The following is a 13,013-nucleotide window of genomic DNA, read 5'->3' on the forward strand; positions in this document are numbered from 1 at the left end:
ATGGGTAGTCAACCAAACTCCCAATAATTTCAAGTATTGTCCCCTAATGGAGGTTTTGTATCTTGTGTTTTACCTCGAGCTAATGTGTCATGAGTGGCTACCTAAGGTTATATTTGTATAATTATATTAACATAGGGTGTGATATAATTATACAAATATAACCTCACTTGCCTTAGGTTGGTGGTTCAAGTTCTCCTAGCTTAGGTAACTTCATATGACACCTCTCCTTTGAGCTTTGTAGATCCACATGCTAAAGTGCTCTCGGCTTTGTGAACCAAACCCATCGGACATGTTCTCACAGCATGCTGGTTCTTGGCGAAGTACAGGAGACAAAACCCCCCATCAAGGGACAAAAACTTTACATTGTTGAAGTCTAATCGGTTACTCTACGAATGACATTTCGAAGACTTCTCCTGAAGTAATTACTCCCTCAACATTTTACTTGCTTTAATATGGAAATCTCTTGTTTTTGTTTTGTTTTGTATCTGAATAAGTTTAGTCCTTTGACATAAGCATATATACTAACTTATATAATATTTAAAAGGAAAATATTTGGTACACTACCAGTGAAGTTTTTAAACTCCATAAGCAGGGTCAATGTTGACAAGTGTACTATAGGAATATAGTAAATTACTATATATATTTAAAAAAAGAGACACATGTCAATTTTTTAAGTTTGCTTCTATTAGTGTACCAAATACACCTCCGAAGTTAGGAAGTGAATTAAAAGCCATAAATAATATATATAAAAGCACGAGTTCAAAAAAACTTTTGAATTAACAATAATACCCTTTATTTTTCATCATATTATTAAATTCATATTTAAAAAATAATTATAATATTTAATTTAAAATTATTAGTTAAATATTTGAAATAAAATAAAAATTATACATTTAAAAATAATTATAATTTAATAGAAATTATGATAGTTACACATTTAAAATTAAAATAGAGTTTTTAATTGCATAGAGCTTAAGCATAAAATATAAGAAAAAATTTGTGATAATTAAAATTATAATTTATCATTATTAGTTAAAAAATTTTGGATTAAAACAAAAATTTTCCTAATTTAATTTATGCAAAATAGAGTTATTGAATAGAATTCTAAGAATATTAATTATCACTTAATTAATATTAGAGTTAATGATATTAATTAGTTATTATTTTGAGTAATGTTACTTTGCATTACTTAAATAAAATACAATTGTATTGTATATTGAATATGTTAAAAATGTTTTAATTAATATTATTTGAAAATTTTTTATTATAATATTTAAATTGTTAAGTTAATATATGTTAATTAAAATCAATAATTTAAATAAAAAATATTATTTTATACTAATTATTGCCATTAAAAAATAATATTAAAAAAATAATTAAATTATGTGACATTAGAAGCTCGTTGCAAATATATATTAATATAATTTTTTTAAAATATTGATACAAAAATATTAGTGAATATAGTAAAAAAGATATATAGCAAGAAGAATATGTTCGATAGGATTATCTAATTTTTTAATTAACCTCCTCAAAATTAAATGATAAAATCCAGAACTGAACCATTCCCCCAACCACATGGCGTAAATTGGAAAGCAGAAAAATGGCCTATTACTTTTAATTACGTATTCCACTTGAAGATATCATGTAGCTCTGAGAGATGGCTAATTGTAGAAATGTTGATCAAGTAATGAACCAACACCTTCCGCCTGTCTCCCATATCCTGGATAGCTACTGTTTATATTTGGATTCATCCATATATTATAAACAAACAAAGCATGAACTGGTACATGCAAGAGTAAAGAAGGTAACAATTGTCAGCATCTAATGGGTTAAAAGAAGGCAGGTTCAAGAAGGGACATAATCCAAGGGACCATAAGGTTCAAAGAATTCAGCAAGCAGTCCCTTTTTCCGCCTAGGGTTCCACCCCATATCTTTGCACAGTTGATCATTGTACCAGACATGGAGTGCACCGATGCACTTTCTTCGATAGTATCCACCCGAGTATTGTTTCAAGTATTCATCCCATTTTCTCACATCCTTTTCCATCTCTTCTATGCTTGGTCGCTTGAATGTGCCGTCAAGAAGTTCAGCTAGCCATCGGCATCTTATCTCTGAGGTATACAAATTTGCAATACTTTCAGAGTATCCTATTACAGCTAGTTGAGGTATCCTTGGCTGAATGCATTCCCTGTTCCGAAAACATGACAATACTTTTATGAAAATCTTGAACCGACAAAACAACATCATCATCATTAGTTTTCAAGTTGACCTGTAGAGTGGGGTTGCAGCATCAGGGGATCCAACTATGAAGTTTTGAAAGGTTTGGGACACGAACATGTCTTTGAGCTTTTTTTCTCCCTTGAATCCTGTGGCCAAAATCACCACCTCTGCCTCTATAGGTGCTGTCTCATCTTCCACCATAACGCCGTTGTCACAGAAACTAAAACTTGGGGCCTTTTTCAATTTAATTTCTCCATCTTCAACTTTGTCATAGAATTTTTCTGGGACTGTTGAGGTCAAGCAAGAACTGATTTCATGGAGGAAGCTATGTGTTGGGACCATGCCATGCTTTGCCAAATGAAGCTTCCTTTTTATATCACTTTCAACAAATTTCGAATATGCCCATCTCTGTCAAATAATCACACCAGAGAAAAAAAAATATAAGAGCAAAGAAAATAAATGGCATGTCATTTGATTCGGAGTTATTGTTGTTGTTACCAGTGGTGTAAGAATAGTGGCCAAGAGACCGAGGAGAAACCCTTCACCAGGCTTATGAACCATAAGCTCTGAGAACCGATTAAGATACATATATGCCAGTGAAAACCCCCAGGGAAGATAATCAGGGAGATGCCAGTGTGCTGTCCTGTGTAAAAATGTACATGGGTTTTCTACCCCTGCAAACCAAATTGAAAGAAGAAATAAATATGGATGAATTCTAAGAGTTAGTTTAAATAGATTGTATTTACCATTTGCTGAACAGCACTCCATTGCAATGTCCAAAGCAGATTTCTGGAACCCAACAACAATGACTCTTTTGCCTTCGATGAATTCAGCAGCCTTTTCATCATCCATGGCTGCATACTCCATGGAATGTATGACCTCACCATGAAATGCTTCCGGACCCTTGTTTGGGGGGAATTCTGGTATGTTTGGCAGACCACTGAACCGTCCCACACAAAAGATTACAAAGTCCACTTGGTAGATCTGCAAAAAAGAAAGTTGATGGATGATGGATGGCCATGGATGATGGAGTGACAAGCATGTTGTTGCGCGGAAGCGTGTGAAAGAGTAAAATTATTATACTAAAAAATCACACTAAGTTCAATTCCCAGGAAAGAGAGGTGAATCACGAGGATCACTTAAGTACCAAGTCTTTCCTAGCCAGAATATCCCTCTATCGTAATTTAATAGCACAATAAATCACTACAATCACACTCACAAAATATGAACATTAAATAGTAAAGAACACCAAAATTTTAACGAGGTTCGGCAAATCTTGCCTACGTCCTCGGGCACTATCAAATATATTTCACTCCAAAATACAAGTGAAACTTTACAAATAGGGAGAGAGAACAATGCCTTAAGTAGAGAATGGCAAATGTGGGATGATGAGAATGAGCAATGGTTGGCCTATTTATAGTTGAGATTCAAGGGCCACCTTGCAAAGTCCCTATTCACTTAGGGACCAAAAATTGCTATTATCCCATGCCCAACACTAAATAAATATTTGGTGCCCATAACTTTGACCTTTCCAAGGTATGGGTAGGTATGGGAAAGGTATGGGCAAGGTATGGGATATATTCTAATAATCTCCACCTTGAAGATTTGATTAGGATAATCTTATCTTCACACAATTCTTTTTGCCTTTGACAACAATACTTGATAGTGCCTTCTTCGACTGTTAAACTTGCAGGATATTGATCAAGTTCAAACAATGTTCGAACTTGGTTGCTGTTACCACCTTGGTCATCATATCTGCGGGATTATCTGCAGTCTTGATCTTCTGAAGACAAATTTTCCCCTCTTCAATAATTTTCCGCACAAAATGGAATCTTACGTCGATATGTTTTGTACGTGCATGATAGACTTGATTCTTTGCTAAATGAATAGCACTTTGACTATCACAATACACGTTAATATGCTCCTGAACCAACCCCAAGGTTTTAGCCATACCTTGTAACCAAATAGCCTCCTTTACAGCCTCTGTTACAGCCATGTACTCGGCTTCTGTGGTTGACAACGCAACTGTAAACTGTAGTGTAGACTTCCAACTTATTGGTCCTCCAGCAAGTGTAAACACATAACCGGTGGTTGATCTTCGCTTGTCCAAATCACCGGCATAGTCAGAATCAACGTACCCAATAACACCTTTACCAAGTGTATTATCCTGCTTGAACAGTAATCCAACATCTACGGTCTTCTGAATATACCGTAGAATCCATTTCACAGCTTGCCAATGTCCTTTTCCAGGATTATGCATATACCTGATCACTATACTAACTGCCTGTGAAATGTCGGGTCTTGTACACACCATTGCATACATCAAGCTACCCACTGCATTAGAATACGGAACTTGCAACATGTATTCTCGTTCCGTATTCGTCGAAGGAGATAGTTGTGCAGAAAGCTTGAAATGAGAAGCCAACGGGGTACTTACAGGTTTTGTCTGCTCGTTCATGCCAAACTGCTGTAGTACCTTTTTCAAATACTGCTTCTGAGACAAGCTAACTCTATCATGAGCTCTATCTCTCCATATTTCCATGCCGATAATCTTTTTAGCTTCTCCTAGATCTTTCATCTCAAACTCGAGATTGAGTTGAGTCTTCAATCTTTCAATCTCAACTTTGCTCTTAGATGCTATTAGCATATCATCAACATATAAGAGCAAGTATATGAAAGTTCCTTCTTGTAGCTTCTGAAAATACACGCAATGATCAAATTTACTTCTTGTGTACCTTTGCCCTTTCATGAACTGATCAAATCGCTTGTACCACTGCCTCGGAGATTGCTTCAATCCATAAAGCGACTTTGTTAGTTTGCAAACCCAATTTTCTTTTCCAGCAACCTTGAATCCATCTGGCTGAGTCATATAGATTTCCTCTTCCAAATCACCGTATAAAAACGCGGTCTTCACATCAAGCTGAACTAGTTCAAGATCATATTGCGTAACCAAGGCTAGCAAAATCCGAATAGACGAATGCTTCACAACTGGAGAAAACACTTCATTGTAGTCTATTCCTTCTTTCTGAGCGTAACCCTTTGCTACTAATCTAGCCTTGTATCGAATTTCATTTTTATCAAGAAATCCTTCCTTCTTTGCATATACCCATTTGCATCCAATTGCCTTCTTTCCCTTGGGTAGTGTCACCAACTCCCAGGTCTTATTTTTATGAAGAGACTGCATTTCTTCATTCATTGCTTGCTTCCACTTTACACCATCAGGGTTACTTATTGCTTCTGTGTAAGTAGAAAGAACATCATCATCTGCAATTGGAAATGCATAGGCCACTATATCATCAAAGCGAGCAGGCTTACGAATCTCTCTTCTTGGCCTCTTATATGCAATTGAATCTTGTTGCTGTAGAGGTTCTTGGGTAGGAACCTCTTCATCATTTGTCCCTTCAATATTAGCTGGATCATCGTTAACCTTTTCAAGCTCCACCTGCTGCAAAGTACTACTGGTTTTGCCATCCTTGTGAATCCTTGTACTTTAACATGGTTGATTCATCAAAAGTCACATCTCTACTGAAAACAATCTTCCTTATATCAGGACACCAGAGACGATATCCTTTTACTCCATCAATTATACCCAAGAATAATGCTTTCTTTGCTCTTGGGTCTAACTTAGATTCTTTTACATGATAATATGCAGTAGAACCAAATACATGCAAAGAATCATAATCAGTAGCAGATTTACCAGTCCACATCTCCATAGGAGTTTTTCCATTTATTGCAGCTGATGGAAAACGGTTAATTAGATGGCACGCATATGTAACTGCCTCAGCCCAAAATTATTTGCCCAATCCAGCATTGGACAACATACATCGAACTTTCTCCAGTATAGTTCGATTCATTCGTTCTGCCACCCCATTTTGCTGTGGTGTATCCCGAACAGTGAAGTGTCGCACAATGCCCTCATCTTGGCATACTTGTAGAAATGGATCATTTTTGTACTCAGTACCATTATCTGATCGAAGTCGTTTGACCTTTCGACCAGTCCGAGTCTCCACCATCTTCTTCCATTTCAGAAATGCATCCAAAACTTCACTTTTTATTTTCATTAGATACACCCATACTTTTCTTGAATAATCATCAACAAAAGTAACAAAATAGTGCATACCTCCCAAAGAAGCTACTTTGGTAGGTCCCCACACATCACTGTGAACGTAGTCCAGAATTCCTTTCGTATTGTGAATTGCTGGACCAAATTTTACCCTCTTCTGCTTGCCCAGAACACAATGTTCACAGAATTCCATTTTGCAAGAATTTGCACCTTTCAATAAGCCTTGCTTCACCAATGTCTGCAAAGCTTTTTCACCAGCATGTCCCAATCGCATATGCCATAATCTGGTAGCCTCTGAATCTACATCTTTTGTAGAAACTGTTGATGTTGATCCAATAACTGTACTTCTATTTAAAAAATACAAGTTATTTCTTCTTGTGCCTTTCATCACTGTCAGTTGCCCAGCTACTACTTTTAGTAATCCATCTCTAAAAGTGATTGTGAGCCCTTTAGATTCTAGGGCACCTAATGAGATGAGATTTTTCTTCAGGCTAGGTACGTAGCGAACATCTGTCAAGACTTGGATTGAGCCATCGTGATTCTTCAATTGGACTGTACCCACTCCCATTGTCTTACAAGCACTATCATTGCCCATAAGAACAAGTCCACCTTCTAGCTCTTTAAGACTAGAAAACCAGTCCTTATTAGGACACATATGGTAAGTACATCCTGAATCCAAAATCCACTCATCCGTTTGACATGCCATTGCCATGCCAACCAAGCTAAAGTCTGACTCCTCATCATGCTCCGCTACACATGCATTAGAAATAGCCTTGCCCTTTTGTAGCTTAGGACAATTCTTTTTCCAATGCCCTTTTTCACGGCAAAAGGCACATTCATCTTTGGCAGGTCTCCCTTTGGACTTTCCCCTTCTACCAGATTTACTGCTGTGTGAACGACCTCTTACTGTTAAGGCTTCTGCGGTTGTATCTCTGTGATCTCTTTTATCTTTCTTTCGAGTCTCAGATCTATACAACGCACTACAGACTGCATCAAATGTGATCGTGTCCTTCCCATGAAGCAATGTGATGGTAAGATGATCATATTCATCAGGAAGGGAATTTAACAACAATAATGCCTTGTATTCATCTTCAAATTTCTCATCCAAATTTAGCAAGTCTGCTAAAATTTTATTGAATGAGTTCACATGGTCATTCATCTACATACCGGGTGCATACGTGAATCGATAAAGTTTCTTTTTCATATAAAGCCTATTTTCAAGACTTTTCGTTAGAAACTTTTCTTCCAGTGTATCCCACAACTTCTTCGCTGATGTCTCCCTCATGACAGAGTACTTCTGCTCTTTGGCCAAACATAGGCAGATTGTACCACACGCCTGTCTATTGATCTTGGCCCACTCCTTGTCATCCATCTTGTCAGGTTTTTCTTCAAGGGCTATATCTAGCTCTTGCTGACATAAGACATCCAGGATCTCACATTGCCACATACCAAAATTATTGGTACCGTCAAATTTCTCTACTTCAAATTTTGCATTTGTCACAGTAGTCCTTGCTGATGACGATGCTGCTGCCATTTTTCTCCTCAATCCCAACTACTGTATACGTGAACAGTACCGTATACGTGAATAGTTCCGTATACGTAAATAGTGACGTATACGTGAATAGTACCGTAAACGGTCGTATTCCCCAAGTACGAACCTGGCTCTGATACCAATTGTTGCGCGAAAGCGTGTGAAAGAGTAAAATTATTGTACTAAAAAATCACACTAAGTTCAATTCCCAGGAAAGAGAGGTGAATCACGAGGATCACTTAAGTACCAAGTCTTTCCTAGCCAGAATATCCCTCTATCATAATTTAATAGTACAATAAATCACTACAATCACACTCACAAAATATGAACATTAAATAGTAAAGAACACCAAAATTTTAACGAGGTTCGGCAAATCTTGCCTACGTCCTCGGGCACTACCAAATATATTTCACTCCAAAATACAAGTGAAACTTTACAAATAGGGAGAGAGAACAATGCCTTAAGTAGAGAATGGCAAATGTGGGATGATGAGAATGAGCAATGGTTGGCCTATTTATAGTTGAGATTCAAGGGCCACCTTGCAAAGTTTCTATTCACTTAGGGACCAAAAATTGCTATTATCCCATGCCCAACACTAAATAAATATTTGGTGCCCATAACTTTGACCTTTCCAAGGTATGGGTAGGTATGGGAAAGGTATGGGCAAGGTATGGGATATATTCTAATACATGTAAATACCTACCTCAGTTGAAAGAGTATTCAAGTCTTCCACAATGAGGTTCCACTTGCCTCTGGAGCTGAAAGGCTCGCCAGTGCCACCCCATAAACTCCAAGACTGGATCTCTTCATCCCGGGAACCTTCATACTCAATACCAGCAACTTTGGTGTTGAATTTGATGTGGTTAAGCAAGTGGAAGTGCTTTGCATAGGCCTCAACATAATTCAATACCACGTGTTTGTCGGGAAAATATTCAGTGACAGATGATGGCCAAGCAAAATCAGAGAACTGATTAAATGGCTTGGGAGTTTGGAGCTTTGTAGTCTCAAGCGCTTTGGTCCAAACCCCTCCAATGGAGCTTTGGGATTCAAAAACAATTGGATGAAAACCTTTAGATAAGATGTATTTACAGGCAAGGAGGCCACTTACACCTGCTCCAATGATACCTATCTTCCTCTCCATTGCCGTCTTGTCTCACTGGTACTTTCATAATGCTCTACTCGTATTTGCCTCTCTATTTATACATCCCTTTGTATAAGACCAATAGCAGTAATAGATATTTTATGAGGTTTTTTTACCCAAATAATATTTTAAAAAAATAGAATATCAAAATGGGTTGTTGAAATAATTATGTACCAAAATGGTACATTTAGATGGGTGGTTGAAATAATTATGTACCAAAATGGTACATTTAGATGGGTGGTTGAAATAATTATGGCCTATTTATGTTATGTACAAAGAATATTTTATTTTTTTATGTAATTTATTTGTTATGTGTGTCTTAGGTTGATTAGATATATTTTTTTATGTAATTTATTTGGCATGTTATTTGAAATTTGGAGTTTAGAATTTATAAGATAAATTAGGAATTAGTTTATATGTTCTATTTTATTTAAGATTTTATAATTGAGAATAAGAGTTTATGTTTTTAAATTTTATTTTATATTATTTATAAATATTATAAATTAAATTTATTTTGAAGTTTTATGCAAAAAAAATTATATTTTTTTGACAATAATTAAGTTGACATGTTATTGTATATATTATATTTTAAACCAATACATTTTACTTATTATCATTTTAAAATAATAATAAAAATAATTGTATTTATTATGTATCGTTTATGTTATGTTTTTGTTATATTTTTTTATTAGCATGTTATTTTTAGTATTTTAATATCATTTTTTTATTTTTTATGTAGGTAAAAGATTAAACCATTGAGATGGAATTTGTGAATGAGACCATTGAGTTGGAGTTTGAGTTGTAATTTTATAAGATATATTTGTTTTGTTAATGTAGTATAGCAAAAAATATGATGTGGACAAAATTGTTTGGTATTTTTTTGTAATTAAAAGTAATATATAAAATTTAGGTATTTTGATAAGTATTTAAAATCCATCAAATTTTGAAATTAATACCCGAAATTTGTTTTGAAATTGCAGGTATCGCAATGGCTCCATTGATTAAGAACAATGGTCACATATCAAACATAGTTAATAATATGGTAATATATTGTTATTTGTTAATCACGAGTTCCCTTAAAAAAGGATCTACGTAATTTACAGAAATAAATTATGTTATTATAACTATTTTTTGTAATTTAATACTGTCAAGGCCCGTACCGCGCATTAAGGGGTCGCGTGAATGGTTTAGGATATTTCCTGGATGAACGACTGATTCCATACTTGGAGTTAGCTGGATTCAAGTCAGCATTATTGATCCGGACGTTTGATTTGCAGTACGATTTAATATCTGCATTGGTGAAGCGTTGGCGTCTAGAGACCCATACTTTTCATTTGCCTTGTGAGGAGTGCACTGTCATTCTGGAGGATGTTACATTGCAACTTGGACTCTCAATTGACGGGAGTGTCGTAACAGGAGTAAGTACGATAGTTGAGCCGACTGCTCTTTGGTATAACCTACTAGGAGTCTCGCTCTCGTCCGACGATGTTAAGTCCAAATTTACGGGCTTGAAATTTTCATGGTTGAAAGCCAATTTTGAACATTTATCAATTAATGCCACTAAGCATTAGGTGATATGTGTAGCTCGAGCGTACATTATGCATATTATAAGGGGTGTACTGAGGCCTGATGCGAATAACAATAGGGTTCATTTGATGTATTTAGCCCTATTAGCTGATTTGTAGAATGTTCGCTCATATAGTTGGGGTTTTGCAGTTTTGGCTATGTTGTATCGTGAGCTTTGTCAGACGATAAAGCCTGATCCCATAGACATAGGCGGATGCCTTGTATTGCTGCAATCATGGGCTCTTAATCGGATGTCATTCTTGGCAAAGATTAGGCACCAACCATACGTATTTCCACTAGTGAACATGTGATAAAATTTAACTTGTTATTAATTGACATTTTTTTTATAATGATATTATTCTAATGATACTATATTTACTTGTAATTTGTTTTTGTAAATGGAGTTTTTATCTGGGTATCAGGAGGTCGTACACTGTCCCGATATATCGTCTAATGATTGAACAAGATACCGGGGAAGGGGTAAGCTATTCCAATATTCGTGACATGTAATTATTTTGTATATCTTACTCAAACCGTGTTAAATTTTAACCATGATATTAATCGTGTAGTTTATCTAGATGCCGTATTAGAGACCAGAAATTGCAACTTTTATACTCTCGTCTGCCCACATTCATTCTCACCTGTGGTGCATTAACGCACTAATTATCAATTTTCAGACAGTCGAGTGGTATAACGGGGATCGAATACTCCGGCAGTTTGGTTGCATTCAGTATATCTCGGATCTGCCAATGCAGGTGGGGAAGATTCACTTAATCAACAAGAGAGGAAAACATGAAAATAATTGGTGGGTTGTGCACCGAAAATATATTGCAGTGTGGGATAAACGGATGGCGTAAAGACCTTAGATGGATATTTCTTCCGATTTGCAACCATCATTAAAATACATACAATGGTACTCTAGTACGGGAAAACCATATTTACTTGGTTGACAGCTGACTGTAGTCCCCCCGCACATGCATCGACCTAGGGCATACGAGCTAGTACCCGATATAGAGGCCGAGCCAGAGCCAGAGCCTAAGCCTGAGCCCGAGCAATCGCATACACATTTGGCTAATAGTTCCTATTATCTGGAGTTGTAGGTAAATGACTATTTCCCGAGCTCGTCAGGACACATATATCATTCTGATTTTAATATCTTGGGTCATATCCACCGTAGTATAGCACTCGTCCTGACTCAAGTTCATCGACAGTGTTCAGGGCATATAATTTTTCTTTCATGTTTCGCATATCTCCACCTGCGACTAAAGGGAATGTTAATCGCCACAATCACCCACAACATGAATGTCGACCCCCGCAGAAATATATCCATAGGACCACACCATCAAGCTATCAATTTTAGGGGTTTCTTACAATTTAAATACTACAAAGTTTGTACTTTTTTATTCTAAAAAATATAAATTAAGAAAAAGACAATCTTTGTATTTATTTAATTATATTAATTGTAACATTAAAAATTGGAACAATCTTTGTGGTCATAAATTAGATTAATTGCAACATTACAATATTAAAACACTAAAACTTGTAACTTTGTAATATAAATTTTGTTATATACATTAAATACATTACAACATTAAAAATTGGAATAAACTTTGTAATATAAATTTTGTTATATAAATTAAAAACATTACAACATTAAAAATTGGAACAAACTTTGTAATATAATTTAGGTACATTGGAGTACATAAGCTAAATTTCAACCCGATAGTGACAATTGTCCAACATGGTAGTTTTGTTTCGGGCATTTACTTCGATTATGACCAGCTAATCTGCATAATCCACAGCGCTTACCGTCGGATTTCTCTCTAATGTCCATTTCATTACGGATTCTGGATGATTACGGACGACCTTTCAGATTCCTACGCAACTCTTTGTCTGGGACAAGCTTGAAAGTCGTCGGAGGCACCTCCCATATAGACAGATCAGGCAGGACGGGGAACTCATTCTCCTAGACACGCAATGTGCTCTCGAGTGTGTACACATCATCGACAAATTTTTCAACATTGAGCAAGACTTTAGCACACGCTGCCACGACATGCGCACATGGATAATGAAGTGTTTGGAACCTTCTGCAATCGCACCATCTGTTTCGAAGATCAACTCCATAAGACCTAGGTGGTATTCCGGGTCGATGACCTATAGTCTCCATAACGTGAAACATTTCAAGACGTTGTGAATATACTTCTACATTCATCGACCTCGCCATCTGATGGTTTGCAACTATTATATCCCTGACATCTTCAATAAACACGTGCCCCGCCTCCATCTGGTTGACTTGTTGTTAACCCATTCTTGGCATCAAGGTAGCCAACCTATAGAATATAGCCGAGAGATAGATGAAATCAGAAGGTATCATGTTTTTAACAACACAGTATTGATCCCCTCCACCAAGTTTGTGGTCATTTGATCATAACGAAAGCCCTATTCAAAAATTTAAGCCCATTGCCATGGCTCCATGGTACCCAACTACTGTT

At 36.1% G+C, this 13,013-nt stretch overlaps 1 protein-coding gene across 1 annotated transcript; it reads right to left on the reverse strand.

Annotated features, from left to right (window-relative positions):
- Nucleotides 1-1,585: 1,585 nt before the first annotated feature.
- On the reverse strand, nucleotides 1,586-8,955 carry LOC107925374 (probable flavin-containing monooxygenase 1). The gene is made up of 5 exons (XM_016856035.2): nucleotides 8,518-8,955; nucleotides 2,967-3,204; nucleotides 2,719-2,894; nucleotides 2,270-2,628; nucleotides 1,586-2,188 (listed from the first exon to the last, which is right to left on the reverse strand). The coding sequence occupies exons 1-5, from the start codon at nucleotides 8,953-8,955 to the stop codon at nucleotides 1,846-1,848; spliced, it is 1,554 nt and encodes a 517-aa protein (XP_016711524.2). The 3' UTR covers nucleotides 1,586-1,845.
- Between the last annotated feature and the right edge of the window lie 4,058 nt (nucleotides 8,956-13,013).

The sequence above is a fragment of the Gossypium hirsutum genome, chromosome A01, assembly GCF_007990345.1.
Source record: "Gossypium hirsutum isolate 1008001.06 chromosome A01, Gossypium_hirsutum_v2.1, whole genome shotgun sequence".
Classification (NCBI taxonomy): domain Eukaryota; kingdom Viridiplantae; phylum Streptophyta; class Magnoliopsida; order Malvales; family Malvaceae; genus Gossypium; species Gossypium hirsutum.